Source organism: Puntigrus tetrazona, chromosome 11 (assembly GCF_018831695.1).
Source record: "Puntigrus tetrazona isolate hp1 chromosome 11, ASM1883169v1, whole genome shotgun sequence".
NCBI lineage: Eukaryota > Metazoa > Chordata > Actinopteri > Cypriniformes > Cyprinidae > Puntigrus > Puntigrus tetrazona.
Window position 1 is genome coordinate 20,529,073 of NC_056709.1, and position 23,231 is coordinate 20,552,303.

Consider the following 23,231-nt stretch of genomic DNA (forward strand, 5'->3'; position numbering starts at 1 on the left):
AATATTAATTAAATAATAGTTGTTTTTTTTAAAAAAAACAAAAAAACAAGAACCGAAACATAAAACATGACTGTGGAAAAAAATATATAAAATATCAAAGTTATAATTGTGACCAATAGCGCATTCTTTCACTTTGGCAATGAGGTCGCGGGTGAATGACGTCATAGGGGTCCGCGATCGCGGCAATTTTTAGAGAGCAGAGGATTCGCTATCGTTTCTTTTCCTCGTGAGCCTCTCATGTGAGCAGATGTGAGATGCAGTTTCGGAAGATTCAAGGCACCGAAATGAGAGAGATTAAGTAAGATGATCACATGTATATAAAGATATATTAGCTGTTAAACAGACTCAAGTAATATGGACACCTCGCCATCAATTGTGAAAATGATCCCAATCCCTCTAAAGTATATGAAAAGAAATGCCAGTTAAGAGAAAAACAAGCCCAGTGGGATCTGAAGAACCAAACAATTACTGCTCAGTTAAACAGCAGGCAGTCTCTGTAGCAGGGCATATAGAGACTGAGATGAAACATCAGTGCCCTAAACCCAAACTGCCACAAGGGCTAATCGGAATGAAATGTACAGCCCATATCTGCATTGATGAAATTCAAGTGAACTGCCTTTTAGATACTGGTTCCCAGGTGACCACAATTCCTTTATCTTTTTACAAAAAGTACCTGTCTCATCACCCTTTGCAATCTCTGGAGTCTCTGCTGGAAGTGGAAGGGGCAAATGGACAATCTGTGCCTTACCTGGGGTATGTGGACGTAGCTCTAAAGTTTCCTAAGGAGTTCTTAGGAACAGATGCTGAGGTTACCACATTGGCACTGGTGGTCCCAGATTTGATAAATGTTCCACAAGTCCTCATTGGCACAAATACCCTCGATGCACTTTACTCCAACTATGTGCAAAATGAGACTGTAAGCCCCAATCCAGGTTATCATGGGTATGCTGCAGTGCTGAAGACACTCGATGTGAGACATAAACAGTCATGTGCTGAAACCTTTGGAGATATATTAAAGATATATTAGCTGTTAAACAGACTCAAGTAATATATTATTCACATTGTGATTGGCCCGATGTTGATAATGTCATCGAAACGCTAGCATGAAGCTAATATAACATGTGGTGCTAATATGTCTAACCAAAGGGTCAGAGAAGCTGAAGGCAATTGAGAGTGACGTCTGAAACAGGGTTCATCTGCAAATGTCCTGGTTCATTTGATGTACATGTATATTAGTTCCTTGGTGAGTTAATGTTTTTGTTTTTTTATTTTGTTATCTTAAAGCAGTCTGAATTTATTGTGTTTTATCAAAGGGTGCAGTACTGTTGACAAATATACCCTAATGTGTGAAGTGGGAACAAACATGCTGGCTGATAGTATAAAAAAATATAAAAGTGTAATTGTATAACAAACAAACAAAAAAAGATATATAAGAAAGTACACAACAATTAATAATATCTTTATTGTTAAAAGAGAAATGATGCTTAGATGGACAATTTATTGCATCGTGTGCGAATGAATGTTAATCGATGTGAAATTGTTATCCAATACTAATTGTTGTTATTTTGTGGCCTTATGTCTTCAAGGCCAGGTTTTCTTCCCTTTGTTCTGCTCTTGTTCCATGTGAGTTCCTTTCCTGGATGAATCGGCTGAAGTGAGAACTATTCTTGAACTGTCTCAACTCTTCATATAACTGCGGTGTGGAGTTGGACTGGCGAGCCTCCTTTAGCGAATCTTTGAAACCTTTGCGTGAATTTCACCGGTCGGACAGACACAGGAACTAAACTTGCACACCTTCAACTGGTAGGAGTGAAATTGCACAGTTCACTTTGTCCTGATCTGGAGTGGAGACTAAAGACTGAGATTACCATCAATTAATTGACAATTGAGACGTAATTTCTGAATCCTCAGTTTTTTTATCAGTTCATTGAGGAAATTAATGCTTTTGTGAAACTTGGGTATGTCATTCAGAGAAATTATACTTTGTTTTATTTGTTCATTTTCCTAATTATAAGTCTGTGTTGTGTATTTGGTTTAAAGGGATCACTAAAATAAAATCTCATTCAAATAACTTGTTCACTTCTGCTACATTCTCTCTCTCTCTCCTCGGACGAACCAAACCTTTGCACTAACTGGTCTATCATCAGAGTAGGTCTAAACCTTGCATTACGTATCACGGGTTACACAATACCATCAGGGAGGTTTTAAATTTATTCTGCAGCAGGACTGTCACGTCTCTGGACTTTGTTATTGTTTTTGTCGTGTGCCATGTGTTCTGTGTGACCTAATTTAGTTAATTGTCTTCAGCTGTGTATAGTTAATTTAGTCATTTACCCGGTGTATTTAAGTCCTGTGATTTCAGTTCTGTTTGTCCGATCTCGTCCGTATTTGCGTGTGATATTGTCCTGTCTGCCTGCCTGCCTGCAGTTATTATTAAACCTTGCATATTGTTTATTTTCATCGTCTGAATAGATTAAAACACTTTATTTTCATTTATACTAGTCGTGTGCTCTCCTGCTTATCACACCCGTGACAAGGACAATGACCCCAAACATACAGCCAAAGTTATTAAGAACTATCTTCAGCGTAAATAAGAACAAGAAGTACTGGAAGTGATGGCATGACCCCCATGTGTGGGATTGCATGAAGAGACAGATGGATGTGAGAAAGCCTACATCCATAGAAGATCTTAAAGTGAAATAGGAATAGTATTTGGTATAATTTACTTACATGACAGTTTTAGTAACTAAAAAGAACTGTATATAAATGTAAAGAAATAGTAGTTATTGTTACAATTAATAAAAATAAATGAAATATAATTGTTTCCATTGTCGTGATTTGCGTGCTGAAGTCTGTATGTGACTTGAGCATTTCACCACAATTAAGTAAGAATTATATCATCCCAGTTAAAAAATTCTCTCAAGGTGTTTATGAAAAGCAATGAAATTACAAAAAGTTGTTAATAAACACAAAAAGAGTACACTAATGACTTAATTGGAAGATAAGTAACCTTCTAAAAGCCGGGAAATGAGCAAATGCAATTAGTGAAAAATAACTGCTGACAAAAGTCAATAAAGACTCTTTCTTCTTCTTCTGTTGTTATGTGCACTGCTGTCTTTCACTGGTTTATTAATGCCATTGGTTCCTTTGTGGCTACTTGAATATTTTGATTAAGTGTCATTCAAAGCAGTAAGTAAATTGTTTTATTTGCCAAGAAAGGTGGTGTAACTTAATAAAACCTAGTAAGTAAAGATAACTAGCAATATCTAAGTAAGGTAAACTATTGGATTTTACAGTGTAGAGCTTTCTGACCCTGCATAGACAGCAATGCAACTACCACTTTCAAGGCCCTGAAAGGTAGTAAGGACATTGTTAAAATAGTCCAAAAGACATCAGTGGTTCAACTTTCCTTTTATGATGCTCACAACAATCTTACAAATAATTTCTGTTCTTTAAAATTGCATTAAACAACTTGATTCTGTGATGACCTTGTTCTTCCCTGTGAACAATCTTCCATTACTACAACTGTATGCTTTTAGTTCTGTTATGGGCTCTGTTATGGAGGTTCACAGTGCTAACCTTACTGTGAAGCTGTCTGAAGCCCAGAAGTCCAAAGATTCACGACCTTAACCAAGTGCTTACGCAGTAAACCTCAACCCAGCAAGTGTGCGAGTTCAAAGATCAAAACTGATATGGCGAGAAAGAACAGACCTGAACAATATTAGTTAAGTTAACCTACAAAGCTATACTGAAGGTCAGTTTTAAAGGTCCGTTCAAAGCATCAATGTGCTGGTCATCAGTTCTTTTTTTAATCTTAAATTGAGTTGAATGTCTAGGTGAGTGGAACTGGTCTAGTAGGGTGAAACTGGGATTGAAGAAAGGTGAAGGACATGTCCAATCTCTCCAGGCCCTGGTCTTGGTCCATATAAATGCTGCTGTGCAGGAGCGAGGGTCAGGGAATCAGTGACGAGGCTGGGGGTAAGAGGGGATTCGAGGCCAGCGTTTCATTACAGAGACCTAGACCAAAACCACACGTGCCCGAGCCACTGCAGACTACTGCAGACTACTCAGTCTACTGCAGATTTCATTAACCTTGCTTCCACACGTCCTTTTTGGCAGATAACTGATGAACAATTAATGCAGAATCAACTCCGAAAGTTCAAGTTCACACAGGTAGTCCATCATATTAATTCCACTAACCTCCACTAGCACCTAACAAGCAAAAAATTCTAATTTGTCTTAGTTTTAAGCCAAATGTATGTTTCTTGAGCAGCAAAACAGCATATTAGAATTATTTCTGAAGGATCGTGTGGCACAGAAGACTAAATACTGAAAATATATTCAATATTCAAATATTCAAATTAAAAACAGGCATTTTAAAAACTATTATATACATTTTTTAATTATTTTGATCATATAAATGTAGCGTTGGTGAGCATAACAGATTTTCAAACACATAAAACTCAGTTATATGAATAAGTTTACTAGATGAGTAATACATGTGAAATGGCTTCTTATGATGCATTTCATCATCTATTTTGCTCTCTTTCTGCTCTTTTTTAAGTTTGCAAAAAGCACTAAATCAACGGATATGGTTTAGCATGCTAAAAATATGCTGCTGTCTAAAGACACTGTCATAGAAACCCACCTGTTTCCCAAGGAGTGTGAGCTAGAGAAAAATAACTCACAGTACCACAGGTGCCAGACACTGTCTGCAATTGATTTCCTGTGTCACTGGCACAATTTCAAAAATGTCAGAGATAAAACAAAGTCACTTTACAGCAGGCATCTATAATGTAATGAGCAGTGGATTCTTACTTAGTATTAGGGGCACATTCAGTCATAACTAAGTTTGCAATATCTAACTCTTAAAAGCACTTCCAGCCCGCTATTGATTCAGATATATTTTGTTTTCTTTTAATCATCATAGCTGGTGTGATGCTGGCCTTCTTCAGAGTAATGAATTATTTAAAAACAACATCAAGCACCCATTTGATGATAAATTATTCATGGAGGCATGAAGAATTCACATTTGATCAATTGTGATTCATATTGTCAGCTGAAAGCATTTTAAAGGACACTTTACAGTAAATATGACGAAACAGTTTTATGTTTCCAGACACCGTAGATTGTGTCAATCTTAAAAATTATTTTTAAAAAGGTTTAATGAAATCTTGCTGTAACTGATAAGAAACTGTGACTGTGTAGGTGTGGGTGTGTATCTATCTCTCTATCTATTTAGTCTCTCTTTCTCTCTTTCTCATATATATATATATTTTATAATATATATAATAAAGTGTGAAAAAAAGGAAAATATGTTTAAGTCAGGTGTAATAATAAACCAAAATAAACAAGTGTTAATAGAGCTGCAGTGAATACAAACAAAGCATGTTTGTGTCGCAGTTGAAATGGAAGTGTTTTTTTAATTTGTTTGCTTTAACAAACATTTTTTTGTTGACATTTAGATAAATCTTGGTTTACAGTGAGTCTCAGTAACGTATGATATAAACACTGTGTGTGTGTGCTTCCTGTTTCTACTAGGAAATCAATTCTGACTGCCTCAGTTTATAAACTTAAAAATGCAATTTTGTTTAGTATAAACAATTAAAATAATTATAATAAATTAAAATATACTATTTATGTACTGAACATTTACAAGTTCCCTTCAGTGTACAGCAGGCCCTGTTAGCAAGTGCAACCCTGTTCCTGGAGAACTAGTTAAAATTTAGTGACATCTACTGTCTAACTGAGGAAATCATTTCCTGGTAAAGCTCGAATAATACTCATGGGATGCAACATATTTTGTATAAGTATATATATATATATGCAACATATGGTGGTAAGCCAGAATGTAAACTAAAAGACAAACCAGGTGTAACAGAGTGTAGGCTGCAATGAAGCAGACTCTCCCTGATCTGAAGGTTCTGGTGATTTGTGGAGTGCCACAAGGAACTACGCCACGCGTGAATGGGCACAGTTGGCGCAGAGGAATCAAACTAGAGTCAGTAGTGATCCAGGGCCCCCCACAGTCGCTCTACTCCCCCGAGTGCTTTCTACATTTCTCTCTGTGTCTCTCTCTCCCTCTTGTTGGCATGGCTGCTAAAATACAGTATTGCCAGGAAATGTAATTTAGGAATTTATCTGTTAAAATAATAAGATATACACTAAAAATTGGATGTCAGTGAACAATAAACAACAAAACAAATTTAATTGCAGCACTTTTTGAAGTTTGAAAAAAATTCAGAGTAAGACAAAAATGTAATTCATTCTCCACTCATCTTCTTCCTCCTCTTCTCCTCTCCCTGTCTTTTAAGCAGGATTAAAGCAAGCGCTTCCTACCAAAATGTTTCTTTAATCCCAGATGCAAGTTGCATCACACAGACCTCAACTTTGATGGGTTTACACTAATGCTGTTTGAATACTATATTCCTGTTTGCTGATATATGCTGAATGACAGTATCACGCATACTTGCCTGCTTAAAGAGACCTGTGTTGGACTAAGCTTAAGAAAGACCTCAGAAGAGAAATCTCTGTGCAATTGCAGTGCAATAACATATGTTTATATTATTGCACTGCGATTGCACAGAGATGCAAATAAAAGGATGCAAATAAAAAAACTCGTTTATGCAATACAGTAAAAACAATAAAGACAGAAAAGTACTTTTCCTGTCTTCTGTGTTGACAAAGCTGTATTTTCAGCAGCCAATATGCCAGTCTTCAGTGTCACAAAATATTTTCATTTTGTGCTCCAGAAATGTTTCTTAATATCAATGTTGAAAATAGTTGTGTAAAAAAGTTTAATAGTTCATCTATTCACTTTTTATCTGAAGTAAACGTCAAGTTTTGAGAAATTTGCATGGAGCACTTGATGTATAAATTCATGCTTAAGGGTAACTTTAAAAAAAATAAAGATTTGAAAAAATATCACAGTACGTGAGTTATGGGACTGACAGGCTCCTGGTGTACTCAGCTGCTGTGTGCGCACTTACCAAGAATTACCCATCTCAAAACCTGTCCTGTCATAACACTGCATGCCACCCTTACAGACTTCACGGAGGTCTGGAGAAATATCTCCATATCTCTGAGCGACAGTGCCACGTCCCCTTACTGTGAGTGTAGCCGAGCGTAACCTCCACGCAGGGCCCCCCTCTGCCTGTGTTGGCCTGAACAGCAGGGGTCCCATTATTGGACTCAGCCAGCCGAGTGTCAGCAGTCCCCTCTTAATTCACACCGACGGTGCATTCACTCACACATCACATGGATACACAGATCCAGCTGAGGTGAGGCCGCAGAGACCAAAACATTCAAAGAAATCTGAAAATATGTACAATGTGGAAAGACACTCTAATATAAACTTATATGCATAATATATAAAGAGTTTTAGGATGTTTTTCCTAAGCATGTATCCACGAATAAAGTAGATATCAAATAAAAGTATCAAGGCAGTGTTATATACAACAGTGGTGTAGATTTTTTAGTGTTTTTTTTTCTGCTAGTTACCTCGTTTTCCAGTAGGTTGTGACAAATGGCTGTCTTTATAATTAATTCATTCTGATTTACTTTAGATAACAAACAGGCATTCCCTTGTGAACAATAAAAATACTAAAATGTATTTGAAATTAATTTATTTCAAATGCATGTACAAATTTATGCACTTAATAAAAAATACCCTGAAACTACACTTTCAGCATTTTAAACTGGTATCCTTATTGTCTGCTAAATTGGAACAGCAAATTTTGTGCTTAATGCACTTTAATTATGTGTAAATAGTCCAACTAAATGTATATTACATTTGATTGTGCTAAAGTGGAACTATTGCAAGCCATGTGTTTAAAAACAATATTATTTCAAAAATCATATAGTACAGTACTCCAAATAAATTTAAATAAAACTTTTATTTCTAAACTTAAACTTAAAGGGGATTCATCTATAAACGTATATTGCGAGGTGTCACCAAGCCAGCAGAGGGAGCCCTTACCTCTGGGTGATCTGCATTCACTCCCTCTGCGACAACTTCCTGTTCCTGGACTATAAATTCAGAAGCAGGTCACTCACCTGCAGGTTCCATTGTTCGCCTGTTTGATTGTTTGGATTGCTATTGGTATGCACATGGCTCCGCACGCCTCAGACCCCTCATTTGTGACACAAGGAACTTCCTAATGGACTGAAATGATCAAACCACTTTTAAATGCCACGAAACTTTAACTCTACAACACAGCAAATCTAAAGCAATGAAGCATGAATGTCATTATGAGCGAGTCATTTTATCATTCACTTAACCAATTTGTTTAAAAAACTGACTAATTAAAGAATGCAACAGATATATTTTTTTGAATAAGCCATTTAATCATTTATATTTCACTTCTACTATGAATCTCTACAGCTGATTGTGTTTTAAATTTGTTTGACCGTTTTATTGGTGCAAACAAAAGTAAACAGCACATTCTCAATATTTAGTTTTAGTGTTTTGGTTTATCATTTCATGATAACAGACAAATAGAAATCTAGAAAAGGGTGGCCTTTTATGAATGCCTTTTATCTTTAGATTTGCAGTACGTCACTGTCAACACCAGTTTCCCACAAGAGCAATACTGTCATGTGTTTGTTTATGTATGTGCAAGCCGAGATATCAGCTATGACCTTGTTAGCCCTGCCCTTCTGTCTGCCACCTCCACACTGATCTACAGACTGCACAAGAGATTATGCCCAGTGCGGCTAATCTAGAATAATCCACAGCCCAGGCAGTGATGCTCTCAGTGCAGAGGACCATTCTGGCAATGAGAGCAGCTTACTGAACGATACCAAAACAGAGCATCAGGAAGTCCCATCGAGTCAAACACCAATGCAAATCCCCCCATTGGGTGGAATAATAACGGAGGTAATCATTTTCTGGCACCCAGATTAACAACACTTTTTCTCAATGCGAGTTCTTGTTGTATTTTGTGGGTCCAATGAAGACAGACTGTCAACCTTGAAACGCTCCCAAGTAAAGGGGGTCACATATGGTTTGGGACTGTAATCGCTGAGCGGTGTGTGTGTGTGTGTGTCACAGATGTGTGGCTGAAATTGTTTGTGTGTGCATTGAGCAGTCACGCTTATAACGGTGGATATTTGCCATCATTTCGCCCCATTTTTGAGACCCCCAACAGAGGGACTGACATCCATGGCAGCAATTAACGGCAATTACAACCGGGACAGTTTGATGGGAGCATAGAGTAGATTTACTGTAGCTGTGAGAGGTGAAGTGTGTCCTATCTTCATGGACATCTGCAACTGTACTCCAGAGAAGAGGGTCTCCTCTTGTGTACTATATTTCTCTGCAATTGGTCAATTAAGTGGTTCTTAGTTTCCCTTTCGCTCTCCGCCCACTTTGAAATGCAATTATGTCCTTTCTTTTCACATGGCCGATTATCAGTGCGGGTCCATTAAAATCAGATTTGCATAATATAGCATGCTCTGTAGCATCAGGCTATAACAACACATTAATCAAGCAGAAGGATGTGTGACTGTAGGACAGAGTCATCTTTTAAGACAGTAATAGAGGCTGTCACTGCTCTTCGTATCCCGTGTGGCACTAGTCGGGCCAGAGTGCGCCCTTGATTGTCGCTCTACATGTTTGCTGGCTGTCCTTGGCTCTTGGCACCCGGCAGTGGAGCCAGATGTACATGGATGACCCTGCTCCATATGTGTTCAGAGGATTAGGGTCAACCGCTTAAGATTCAGGCCCACACTGGCTCTCTGACTCTCCTTCATATGGCCCATGAAAGGGCAAAAGTGGAAAAGGGTCCCCTTTTTCGATTGGGTCAAGTCAGGATGAGTTGTGAAATATTTTTGACTGATCAAGGAAAGATGAGTTGCTTCAGTGTAGTGAACTACACTGTAAGCTGTAAACATATTAGTAAGAATAGCTTATTAATAAAAACCCAGCTAATAAAAAGAACAGTTGTGAGGTAAGGGTTAGGATGAGGACTTAGACATAAATATATGACCCTTTCCCAAGTCACAAGTTTCCCAATGGATTCACCAAAAACGAATTACTGCACACCTCCACATGACCAGCCCACCGTCAGAGCATAGAGTGAGTATTGTGGAGCACGTGAAATGCCTCGCGCATGAGAAATGCCCGGCACGTTCCAAGCACTGTGCTTTTATTTAAGAAATTACATAGTCTATAGAGCTAATTTTTCAACTTTTATGTTTAGGCCAGATGACTTTAGGCTTTTTAATGCCAATGACGCCTTGATAGATAGAGAGATGGAGCAGAGATCCCATGCTAGCAATTGTAGAAAATTATTAGTGTTGCATTTTAAGCCTGGCATGTGAGTGTAGTATCTTATGATTGAATTTACATATTTAACAGTAATTGTATTACAAAACTTTCATTAATATACATTTTCATTGTACTTTACTACTGGGAAGGAGCTTTAAGCTTAGCTTTATGTGTAACACATTTCAAGGAACAGTTTGTCGAAAACTTAAACTTGCTGAATATTTACTCACTCTCAGGCCATCCAAGATGTAGATGAGTTTGTTTCATTATCAAAATAGTTTTGGAGAAATTTACATCACCTTTGCATCACCTCCTCACCAATGGATCCTCTGCAGTGAACGGGTGCCGTCAAAATGAGAGTCCGAACAGCTGAGAAAAACATCACAATAATCTAATAATAAGTCTACATAATAACAATAATCTACATAAATCCAATCTATAATTTCTATAATGCCTTGTAAAGTGAAGAGCTGCATATTCGTATGGAACAAATCCTTTACGGAGGTGTTTTTAATTTTAAACCATTGCCTCCAGCTGAATACTTGCCCTTTATCCATAATATTACTTTTATGGGACCCATTTCATGGCAACCATTCACCCACTGCAGAGTATCCTTTGGTGAGCAAGTGATTAAATGCTAAATTTCACCTGATCTGTTCTGATGCTCTATTTGTATTCACTTAAAAAACCTTAACCTTAACCTTAAAAGATTTTTTTTCCCTCTCTTATTTTGTGTTGTTTTTTAAGAATCCAATAATAATGAGAGAACTGGGTGATCAGATTCCAGTGGGTGAAATCACATGTGCCTCATATGCTGCAGATTACGTCTGAGCAGATGGAGAGAGAGCAACATGCATAGGGTATGCTTGGCACTCAACATTGTTAATGTAGTTACACAGAGAGGGATACTCTCTTTCTCTCTCTGTCTGTCGTTCTCTGACTTTCTCTTTATCTGTCTGATTACATTGTATCGCTCACATGAGCCTAGTTAGATGTAACCCGGTATGCGTTTTTTCACATTTTTCCATGTCCTCTTGGGACAAAAGGTTTCCATGTGTCTGAAAGCTATCTTAATTCTGGTGTGCATTGTCAGACTGATGGTATGTGAGAGAGCAATGCTAAAAATGTAAATATTATTGTCTAGAGCTGAATGTTCCTCATAGGAATGACCACGTTTACAGGATCTGTTCTTGAAATAAAAATACACCATTTTAGATTCAATTAGTTCTAGTTTTCTTGGGTGAACTTTTTGTTGTTTTTGTTTGTTGAGAGATGGTGGTTCTCTGATACTAAACTAAGAAATAAAATAATTAGTTTTAAATGCTAGTGATTATATGGATAAGGATAAAATATGGATATGGATTAAATGGATACTGAGATTGTTGACTTTTAAATTACGCTTAACAGCATTATTAAACTATTAGTGTTTTGCTAAATGTAGTAAATTAGCATGCACAATCACATATCCAATACTGATTTATAATAAACCTGATACTGATATCATAAACCTAGTTTTCATTGCTAAGAAATATGTGTATGTGTATATTTGTGAATACGCATACATGCATCTATATATTGAAGAAAAAAATGTTGTTTATATGTTACATAAACATTTAGAAATTATATAAACATATGTACATATTTTCAGAATATATAATGTATGTGTATGTGTCATAAAAACGTACATAGTACACACAAATATAGTATGTTACATAATATAAATATCCTTAAAAGTGCTGAATATCAGGTTATTTCACTGTCTGATGAATGAGCTCCTTTATTACGTGGCCCTCTGGAATACTTGGTTCTGATTGGTCAGACACTGCATTCCACAGACTCATATTTCTCTGTAATAAGCGTTAAACTGTATAATTGACCGCTGCAACTGACCTCCTTCACAGCCGTGATAGTTTCACGTATCTTGACTTTTCTAAAACTTTAATACATTTTCCAAGTGCATTTATTTATTTCACAAAATAAGCCATATAAATCATTGCTGTGTTTTCTGTTTTCTTACAGATCCTGATTCTGAAAGTGAAGAATGTGTGAGAAGCAAGTGTTGTATGGGTGTTTGATTTCGGTCAAGGGCAATTCAGTGCACACCAATGAGGAGCTGGGTCAGCCACTGTGTGAAATGCATTACTGTTAATAATAGTAATCTCAAGAGACGTGAAGTTGCATTGTACATTTGAAATGTATCTTCAAGCCTTTGAATCTGCATCTAAAACTAGAAAATTGCTTGCAATCAGACAAATCTTGTGAGGTCCCCAAATTAAATTTTTCTGGTCCCGTGCTTTGGATTTGGGTTGGAGTCTGTACCTCTGGTAATGGACTTCACATGTTACCGATCCTGTGAAACAACCCGAGTTCGATGTTAATCGTAAAATCTGCATTAAACGTTTTTTCGAAAAGTAAGAATACTGATCATCTATTTCAGCTGACATAAGAAAATGCCAACCACTAAGAAACAAATGCAGTAGGAAATGTGTCTAATTTATTTAAAGTCACATGTTGATCTTGTTCTTGTTGTTGTTCATTTCTGTTCCCAATCGATGATTGCTGGTCCTATGATTATGATTCTACAAAAAAAACTCCCTTGTGAACAGCTAAATTTGCAATATTCAACAGGCAAAACATTATGTAAGTACATAAAAATGCTCAAGATATTCTTATGTGGCTGGTTTAGAAAGCTTACATCCCCCAGATCTGACTGAGTTTAACTTGCCTCTGATATTTAACTCAGACACACCTACAAATTACAAAACATTTCATTAGGCATGACTAAACTATAATACTGAGTTGTAACCAATCAGAGTGTCTGTGTGTGTTAGTGAGGTCAGGCATTAGGTTTACTTAAATGGAGAGAGTTGCTCTCTCATTCACACACTGCTCAAATTCAGGATCGCTCTTCAGCTGAAAACTTTCTTCAAGACGAACACACAACATGCATAGTAAAGACCAAATCTGGTAAGTTTTCCTACCATCTTAACATATCTTAGAATTGTGTGTATGAAGAAAAATAGCATACAGAAAAATGTGAAAGTGTAGTTTAATGTTGGATGTTGTATGACACTCAATAGTATAAAACATAAATGTTGTCAAACACAGGGGTATTTGTAATTTTTAATGAATAATGCCAGAATAATACTTTTCAATAGTCAGAATAGACCTGAAATGGTCTATGAAATGGGAGCATTTCAGGTCCTATTTCAATGGACATGAAATTTAAAAAAACTAGTTTATTTTTGTTAAATTGATGTTTTAAATTCTACAGTTTTATCTAATGAATATAAACAGGGAGTCAGGCTTTTTTTTAAATAAGTTTAATAAAGATTCTTCATTTCTCACCAGCCATGAAGATTATCAGAAAACTGCAGATTGGCTGCTGTCCCAGACACAACACAGACCTAAAGTAGCCATCATCTGCGGCTCTGGGCTGGGAATGCTGGCAGATGCTCTCAAATGCCAAGACTCTTTCAAATACTCTGACATCCCTGGCTTTCCTCAGAGCACAGGTAAGATACAGCTCAGTGCAACCACGTGTTTGCATCAATGGTTTTAGTTCTTTTGTAAACATAAAGACAAAGTATTAGCTAAAAGTGTTATATTGTGCTAACGCTGTTAAACGTTTAAGATTTTGGTTTTAAATGTGCCTTAATTTTTTTGTGATTTATTGCACCATTTTTATTAAATTAGCAAAAATTAAGTTGAATAATGCTGACATTATTGTGATGATGAATAGATTGGAACAAAATTCTGAAAGCATTTTTGTAGTGTGTTATGTTGCATGTAGTAATACTTGTGTGTGTTGTGTGTAATAGTGAAGGGTCATGCTGGAAAGTTGGTTTTCGGAGAGCTCAAAGGGAAGACCTGCGTGTGCATGCAGGGCCGATTCCACATGTATGAGGGACACTCACTAAGCAAGGTTCGACCTTTGTAAACCAGTGGCACTAAATGCTGCACTTCTTTTCCATGTATTATTGTTCAAATGCTGTAGATGTGTCGTAGTTTTGGAACACGTATCTTATGTAGAAACGCTAATATTGTGAAATATTATTACAAACTGAAATATCTATTTTAATATATTTTAACAATCATTTAATCAGTCTTTATTTAACTGTATTATGCTCCAGATTTTTCAACGATGTACAATACATTTTTAGCATTTGTAGCAATTTTCACTTCACTTCACCTTGTCTTATTTGCATAATGGCTCAAGATTATACAAAATCTGTGTCTTCATAGTTTCATCACGTGTCACAAATGCATTCCAAAAAGTGCTCCAAAACACTGTTCTATTCATGCTGTGTCATGCTGCAATCTAGAATGATGATAGAATAAGGAGATTTTTTCTTTTTGGATGCCCGCACAGTATATTCACTCCATCCTGGTCATGCTGATTAGAGTCACATGCTGTAATCAGAGGACAATGAACTATTCAGTGAAACGTTTGTGTGGTTTATATAACACTGGGTTAGATTAAAATGGCTTATTGGAGGTATCAATGTACAGTACACCCACAAGCTTTCTAAAGTTCATTAAAAAGCTACTGGATGTAGAAAATGGATTGACAGAATTTGCGCTTGTGCTCCTCAGGTCACTTTTCCAGTAAGAGTGTTCAAGCTGCTGGGTGTCGAAACCTTGATTGTCACTAATGCTGCAGGGTCATTAGCAGATACTTATAACTGTGGTGATATTATGATCATACGTGACCACATTAACTTCCCTGGACTTGCTGGACTGAATCCACTCAATGGCCCTAATGATGATAAGTGAGTATCAACGTACATGTTGAAGTGAGTTAAGAAAGAGTTATTTCATTAGAAACACCGGTACAAGGAAGGGAATCATTTATCTGTTGCTGTCCAGGTTTGGTCCTCGATTTCCACCCATGTCTGGGGTTTATGACAAAAGCCTACGGAAGATGGCGTTCGACATCTGTAAGAGCATGGGTGTCTCCCAGTACGTCCAAGAAGGCGTCTACTGCATGGTGGGAGGACCCAACTTTGAGAGCATAGCTGAGGCCCGCCTTCTGCACAAACTGGGAGTGGATGCAGTTGGTAAGCCGGCGTCTAGTTTAGGAAAATAAATGCAGTTCGTATCTAATCCAAAGCTGTAAATTGCTTTTCCAAAAATGTTCTTTAACAAATCTTTACCTGGGAGTTCATCTTTCTTGTTTCTTTCTTGTGTTGAGCACTGAAGAAGATATTTTAAAGAAAGTAAGTCCCTAGTATGGAGTTTCTACTATAAATTATAGTTAAGATAAAAACATTCTATTGTATATAGTCAGTTGATTTATTTCATATATTGAGACTAATGGTTACATCTTATTGCATTATTAAAATTTTTGTGTTTTATTAAATGTAAAAATAGAGAGAATTAGCATGCACAAATACAATTAATTATAATAAACTAATATTGACTTTATAACCAATATATCATGCATCCCTATAGTTTTTGTTTTTATTTTTCATGTTTCAATGTCCCTAAACATGCCAAATATCCGATAATTTCACTGCATGGTGATGAATGAGCTCATTTATTACGTCTCTCTAGAAATACTTTGTTCTGAATTGCGAAGTGTTGCATTCAACAGACTCATATTTTTCTGTAACCATCGTTAATCTGTATAACTGACCGATGTGTTGAGCATCTGATTTTTTTGCAGAACTGTGTTAGTTTTACATTCTTTGTATCACTCTGTGACATTATAGGTATATATCATAGTCGTGATAGAATTTTTGATCACACTTTATTTTAAGGTCCAATTCTTGCTTTTTACAAGCCACTATGACTCATGCCTCAATAATTTCATAATTTGCTGTTTAAAAATAGTAAAGTAGTTGTTAAGATGTAGAATATGGTCATACAGAATACAGAATATTCTAATATTATTCCAAGTGCGTTTATATTTGTAGTCATATTGTTATATTGTCATAATTATTCATTTATTTTAAATGTATGTCTTTAAAGGAATGAGTACTGCCCCGGAAGTGTTGGTCGCCAGTCACTGTGGCATGAGGGTCTTCGGTCTCTCTCTCATCACTAACAAAGTGGTGAAAAGCTATGAGGACAATGAGTCTGTCAATCACGAAGCTGTGCTGGAAGTGAGCAAAATGCGTTCGGAGACGCTGCAGGCGCTCGTCACAGAGCTCATCAACCGCATGGACATCAACAACAACACGGCATGATGTCATCACGATGTCACTGTCACTGCCAATCAAAACCTCATCCAGGAACATCTGCAGCTATACTATGATCACATTTTTTCTTTTCCTTATACTTTTCAATGCAGTCACTGTTTCAATAACACATTTTAAATAATTAAAGGTTAATATTTTACTGTTTCCGTGATCACAAACGTGATGTAGTTTGACAAACTTTAAACACTGGGCTATTCCACATGTTATTTTTTAAATATTACTTTTTTTGGTGCTATTAAGGCTGTATATGCATTTGTATATTAAGGATTTCACATTAATCTCACATTTATGTGGGGAATTATGCAGGAAACAAATGTATGCACTGCTGTTAATTATACAAAGTAATATGATTCCTAATGTTAATATTTGGACGATGAAGTTGGATATTTGAATCATTGTTGTGCTATTTATAATACATTTTATATTTACTGTCTCCATTGTATATGTGCCACTAAATATAGACCTTTTTGTATAACCTTCTCTTCTATAAACACGCCTCTTATCTATAATGCAGAAATGTCAGCAATAAATGTGTATTTTGAAAACAAGTACATTTTAAATAATTTCCATTACAACGTCATAAAAGTTTTTAATTATGTATTTAGATTGTATATAAATAATAGACACTATAAACCCATTAATTAACCTTCTTAATTACCAAGTAAATAAGTAAAAGAAGAGTAGTGTGTTTTTACAGATATCAGGAAAAAATGTTATTTAAAAAAGTGGATTTTTTGACAAGAATCTGGAAATTTCTCAGTTGGGTTATCATATAAATTATGAATTTTGCTACAAGCACTGAATATATTGTGATTTATAGAAGTTCATGCTCTTTGCTGTTAGTATATAATGATACAGCGCCGGTATGCGCATGCTCAGTATATCCACTAGATGGCAGCAGAGGTACGCTGTACCCAGGCGTGTTTCTCCGGTTGCTATGGCAATCTCGTGAAACCTTGAAACTGTCGGTAAAGTTGATGTCGATGGCTCTGGAGAAAAAAACAACATGGTGGGTCACGATATGCGTTTAATTCCTTGCTATGATTGACTGTGTTATGGTAATGTATTGTAATGTTAATGTAGTGGTCTGGCTTTTTTTCTTTTTGCAGTAAACACCCCTTTTATTGTTTCATATATAAGTATTGCTCTCTGTAAAGTAACACAGCTGCAGGCGGACTAAAAACTTTTAATATTTTTCAAGGATTACAGAAAATGGGAGCGAAATACAAGACCTAAACCTCTGCTTTGGGCAATTCCTCATCAGAAAGCAGTCGTATCATCTATCAAAGGAGAAATCAGGTCATTTCCAACTGGAAAATCAGGTGTGTAGAGATCAAAGCTGCTATTGTGAGGCACGTCTGTCTTTATTAATTATTTTGTAATCTCTGCTTTCTGAACAGGAAAATCTCGATCTTACGTCCGCAATGAATTCACAACACTCCCCAAATTTCCTACAAGAAGGACAGCTGAAAAAGTGGAAGAGGACCAGATCTCCTCAAAGAGGAAATACGACATCAAAGAACTGACGGTGTGTACTATAAAGAAGGAAAGCACTTCACTTTAATAGTTCACTTGTGCTGACTTTGGTGTATATGCCATGTCAACAGCTGTAATATGTTGTAGTTGCTCATCAAATCCAGGAAAGAAGCAATAAAAGACCTGGAGGAGCTCTGTGAACAGCTTCAAGAGAGGAACCTGCAGATGGCCACAAGCATAGTGGATACAGAAAGAAGCTCATTTACCAGAACCAATGAACTGCTCATCCAGACAGAGCAAAAAAAGGTTTGCTAAATTGTATCACGTCTTTACAACCTACTTTACACGTTGTGCGCTGAACTTTTTTCTGAATTTTGCAAGTATTGAATATGTTTAACCAGTCAAACCAGTCATGATCTTTTATGTTCTCTCTAGAGATCAACGGTAGCTTTGAAACGATGGAATGACGGTCTTATTAAAAGCGCCAAAGCAGAGATGAGAGATAAAAAGGATGCAACACAGACACATCTCAGTGGTTAGTTTATAGTTAGTGAGTTAGTTTTGATTATTTTCATATGCAAAATGTACACTACACAGCTAAAACTTTAATACATTTTAGAATGTATTTTATTCTTGTGACAGCAAAGCTGATTTTTCAGCAGTCATTAATCCAATTTTAAGTATCACATGATCCGTCATAAATTTTTTTAATATGCTGCTTTGGTGCTCAAGAAACACTGAAAATAAAACTTGAAAACAGTTTCTGCTTTATATTTTTGCGGAAACCATAAAGTATGTTTTTTTCATGATTATATGATAGATATAAAGTTTAAATAAGCATTTATTTAAAAACATATATATATTTTTTTTTATCAATGCAATTATGTTTTAATTTTACTGATCCCATAACTGTAGTTCACTTGAACCACAGTGTATATCAAAGCAGGTGCATAAAATCAAGCAAGCTAAAACATTTCATGTAGAATGAGGCCCTCTTCTGTTCTAGCATGATAATGCTCTGCACATAGAGAGGTCCACATGCTTGAGTCCACATTCTTTTGGCCATATAATGTTCCTTCTGCAATGGTTGTTAATGGTAAAGCAAAAACAAAGAAATCCAAAATGCAGCAACAAATTTCAGCTGACTTCATCTGATAAATGTAGGTTTGCGGAAACAGTTGGATCTGCTAAAAGCGAAGGTGGTAGAGGCTCAAAAAGAGCTCCGCAAACTGAGGACATACAAAGATATGGAGTTCCCGATCAAGGCCTTGCAGATTGCAGACATGGAAAGAAAGTTGGACAGGCTGAAAGAGATGCAGCAGGTAAAATATGAGCAGGACTTACTTCTGGACTACTGAGTAAAACGTAATCGAGGTTATATCCAGCAAAATCCTTTATTTATTAAAAAAAAACACATGTGGCTCCAGCTCCCATGAGAACGCTTAAATGTGCCATAACATTGCAGTATGTCTGCTCCTTTATAATTGACAGAAAGAGAAAGAAGATTTGAATCTGTTTTTTAAGAAAGAAATGTTCAATTTGGAGAGACGCCGGTGTCAAAGAGAACAAGAAGTGCTGTCTGCTGTTGTTGAGGTAAAGACACTCTTCTGTGATGATTTTTAAATTTGTTTTTTTATATGGAGATCATTTTTTACTCTGGGCCTTCTTAAAAATGTGTTTGTGGTTTGATTGTCAGAAACACGCTTCCCAAATCCCTCCCATTGTCAAACTGATGGCCTCACAGAACGACTCAATAAGGGAAGCGATTCATAAAAAGAAAAAGGTCATTATTTTTTATTTTAAAATAAAGCTTGTTACTGAGTTTTAAAGTGGATTTCATATTTAAAAAAATGATAAAATACTGCATTTATTTACATTGTACATTTTATTAACTGTATATATTTTTTTAAGTTTGTATTGGAGATGGAGCAAAAGAATGAAGAGCTAAGGAAGAGTATTCAGGAACTGCAACTATTAAGGCCAAAAAACATCAGGAGAGAGATCTTTCCAAGCGTTTTCCTGAAATCGGACAAGTAAGTGGATGAGGACATTATTAAGTTATTGAGGCAAACAGCTCATAACAGTTCTTATGTCCTCAATTAACACAAGGACGTTCCCAAGCGCTTCAGCCGAACCATAGTTATACAATAATTGCAGTTGCAGAGAAACATTCTCACATAATTGGCCACTTTGAAAGGAAGTTAAACAAACCCCTCTAACATGTCTAACAGTGTTACTATGACCCGACTCCTCCCGTAAACAGATAGAGAACAGCAACACTTAAAGAACTTCACTTTCAAGAGCCTTCTTAAACATACTGACAGCACACAGCCCATGAGAATTTAACTTCTAATTGGAGATAAGATGCTCATTTAATGCACTGAGTAACAATTCATCATCATGTTCTTTCAAACCTGTAAGGCTTCCTTGCAAAAGAAGAAATTCTGAAGGAAGTTGCAGCTGTTCTCATTTAAAGATAGTAGTGTCCAAAACCAAATTAGTCCCCCTTGACTTTCATTGTAGATATTTTTTACAGAACAAAATCATTGTTTGTTTCCTAAAAGCATCATTGGCCTATTATGGGTGCAAGTTTCATCATTGCTAAGATTTGATTGTACAGTACAGCAGCCTAGTCATCAGAATCTCCACCACTTTCATGTGGCGTCATTAATAACAGTATTACGTTGTTGAAACAATGTGTGAACATACTGGAAATGACATGAGTGCAAGTAAAAGAAAGCAGAATTTAGAGTTTTGTGTAAGCAATCGTGCAAATATGTATAATAATCAACATGTTCGCTAACCCAGTAAGCTTTTTTTTGGAGATTGGAGTGGAGCGTTGCAAATCAGATACTGTAAACTAGAGGAAAAAGTAACCTATCTACTTTTAAACAAATGCTTGGTTTGGAAAGATCGTTGGGCTGTTGGAGATGGTGTTATGTTACGCAGCTCTGGAAAAGACTCCAAAGGCCATCTTAAAGATAAATGAAGAACAAGAGATTGCTGTGCATTCATGGAATCCCTGGCACCCATTAAAGGTTAATGAAGGTTTCGCATTTCCCAACAGTCTGTTCCAAAACAGCATGTCATTTTCTTCTCCATGACAATCGGTCATATCTCCAAAACAATCAGACACTTTATTCCTACGAGTGCATGCACAACCTCTTGCCACCCATGGGAGCTGTTATTATCACAGATAAGATTTATTCATATGGACCTCTGGTCCTTAAGTGTTTTGCCCTAGGGGACAAAAAACATGGAAAACAAGCAAAAAAAAAAAACATTCACTGTGTTCTCATATCATGTCATACTGAGCAACAAGTTATAAAGGTTTCCATTAAATGGAGATAATGATAAACAGATCTGGGATTTCCTGCTTTGCTCGTGACAGAGACATGGCTTTAGTTTCTGCAGATGTACTGAGCCCCAGCAGAGAAAGTTCTCATGTTTCCTGTCTTAAACAAACTGTCTCAGGCTGTAGTGACCGTGTTTGAGGGCAGATGTTCTGTAAGGAGTCCTCCGGATTTACATGATCTTTGCACCAAAAAATAAAGATTCTGTCATCATGTGTCAATCCAAACCTGTATGAATTTATTCTGTTGAACGCTACATTTTTTTGGCAGTTGGCCATAGTTTTGGACCCTAATGACATTCATTGTATGGGCAAAAAATGTTCTTCTAAATGTCTTCATTTGGTATCCAGCAACATGAGGCAGAGTAAATGATGACTGAATTTTCATTTTTGGATGAACTATCTATTTAAGGTCATATAATGGCTTTATACATTTGCTGTCACTGTGTTTTCTGTATTTTAGGTGTACTCCAGATATGGACGTCCATCTCAATATACCCCAAGCAGATTTACTTCCCATGTAGCCTTGCGCTGAAGGCATTACCTTGTTGAGTCTTCCCTTGAGCTGCTGTATATTACTAACAACATTCAATGAAGCTACTTCATTTCATTATTTTACTCAGTCAGACAAATATACAAATCTCCTTTTCTGTATCTGTCTTTGCTTTTGTTTTTTAGGCTTTGTCATTTCTTTTTTTTTCTAAAAACACTATATATTGCACTAGAGCACTCTGATGTGCTTTTAGACATGCGACTGCATACATGTATTTTGTACAGCTGTGTTAATAACCACTTTTATTTGGTAAGTAAAAGAAAAACATAAAAGCCAGATTTTTTAATATTAGCACATCAGTCATTATCAGTCAAATGTACTAACATTCAGGAATTGGTTAACTGAAAGACACCCTTGTACTCACCAACATGTATTTATATTGTGAAGTATTATCATTTAAAAGTAAAAAAAATTCTTATTAATGTTTTAAGATGTAATTTATCCTGTGCTGCCAAAATTGAATTTGCAGCAAACATTACTCCAGTCTTAAGTGTCACATAAAATTATGATTTAGTGTTAAGTGTTGAAAATAGTTGTGCTGCTTAATATTTTAGTGGGAACCAACATGACACTTTTTTTCAGAATTCTTTGATGTGTTGAAAAGAACAGCATTCACTTGAAATTAAAATATTTGTAACATTATGAATGTCTTTCATGTAACTTCTGATCAGTTTATTGTATCCTTGAAGGATAAAGCACTAAATGTCAATCAATCAATCGAAATTATAATAATATAAATCTTAATGACCCCAAACAATTGAACGTGACATATATATATATATATATATATATATATATATATATATATATATATATATATATATATATATATATATATATATATATATAGTACATATTTAAAGAAGATGCTCACAATCAGTCCATGTTCCCATGTCGGAGGACCACAATGTTATTGCAGTTAATGACACTTTAAAGTGTCAATCCTGCAAGTATGCGCTTCATTTTATGACTATATATGACTCTATTTACCTTGCAAATGGGGCATTTCAAAGCCATTTTGCAAACCGTGAAACAGTAGTTTTGTGACATTGATGTAATTGACCAAAGTGTGGGAACATGGCTTGCTCTGTAAACAGTTATGGATTTCAGCACCCCAGTGTATGGGCGACTGGTTTGATTACTTTTGTTGTTTCATTTGGAAAAGATTCAGCTGAGCCTCAGAGAATTAAAAATTCCTGGTAAAAAAAAAAAAAAATCAAATAAAAAAAAAAAAAACTGAGATCTAAGCAGGGGATAAACCTTCTTTCCATGTATATTCCGTGCGGGAATGCTTTCTCCAATAAATAGAACTTATTTTAGAAACAAAAATACTAAATAGATGCAGTGAAATTGCTACATTCATTATCCAATTGCATA

At 36.0% G+C, this 23,231-nt stretch overlaps 2 protein-coding genes and 1 long non-coding RNA gene across 3 annotated transcripts; all 3 read left to right on the forward strand.

The window, feature by feature from the left end:
* The first annotated feature begins 217 nt into the window (after nt 1-217).
* Nucleotides 218-1,728, forward strand: LOC122354530. Its single transcript, XR_006252120.1, has 3 exons — nt 218-298; nt 1,147-1,243; nt 1,587-1,728. It is a non-coding gene; the product is annotated as an uncharacterized LOC122354530 (long non-coding RNA).
* Nucleotides 1,729-13,129: 11,401 nt separating this feature from the next.
* On the forward strand, nt 13,130-16,996 carry pnp4a (purine nucleoside phosphorylase 4a). Its single transcript, XM_043252504.1, has 6 exons — nt 13,130-13,237; nt 13,622-13,785; nt 14,092-14,195; nt 14,867-15,042; nt 15,140-15,330; nt 16,244-16,996. Exons 1-6 carry the CDS (start codon nt 13,215-13,217, stop codon nt 16,459-16,461), a joined length of 876 nt encoding a protein of 291 aa, XP_043108439.1. The 5' UTR covers nt 13,130-13,214; the 3' UTR covers nt 16,462-16,996.
* Nucleotides 16,997-17,429: 433 nt separating this feature from the next.
* Nucleotides 17,430-22,496, forward strand: c11h20orf96 (chromosome 11 C20orf96 homolog). The gene is made up of 10 exons (XM_043252644.1): nt 17,430-17,482; nt 17,675-17,795; nt 17,874-18,001; nt 18,097-18,255; nt 18,385-18,484; nt 19,114-19,271; nt 19,441-19,542; nt 19,646-19,732; nt 19,861-19,982; nt 21,765-22,496. Exons 1-10 carry the CDS (start codon nt 17,480-17,482, stop codon nt 21,823-21,825), a joined length of 1,041 nt encoding a protein of 346 aa, XP_043108579.1. The 5' UTR covers nt 17,430-17,479; the 3' UTR covers nt 21,826-22,496.
* Nucleotides 22,497-23,231: the final 735 nt, after the last annotated feature.

Bases quoted from the DNA above. Each gene is read 5' to 3' on its own strand.
- pnp4a (XM_043252504.1), top strand. From the start codon at position 13,215: ATGCATAGTAAAGACCAAATCTG. The intron at 15,043-15,139 runs GTGAGTATCAAC...GTTGCTGTCCAG, and splicing joins AATGGCCCTAATGATGATAA to GTTTGGTCCTCGATTTCCAC. The intron at 15,331-16,243 runs GTAAGCCGGCGT...ATGTCTTTAAAG, and splicing joins ACTGGGAGTGGATGCAGTTG to GAATGAGTACTGCCCCGGAA.
- c11h20orf96 (XM_043252644.1), top strand. The intron at 17,796-17,873 runs GTGTGTAGAGAT...CTTTCTGAACAG, and splicing joins ATTTCCAACTGGAAAATCAG to GAAAATCTCGATCTTACGTC. The intron at 18,256-18,384 runs GTTTGCTAAATT...TGTTCTCTCTAG, and splicing joins TCCAGACAGAGCAAAAAAAG to AGATCAACGGTAGCTTTGAA.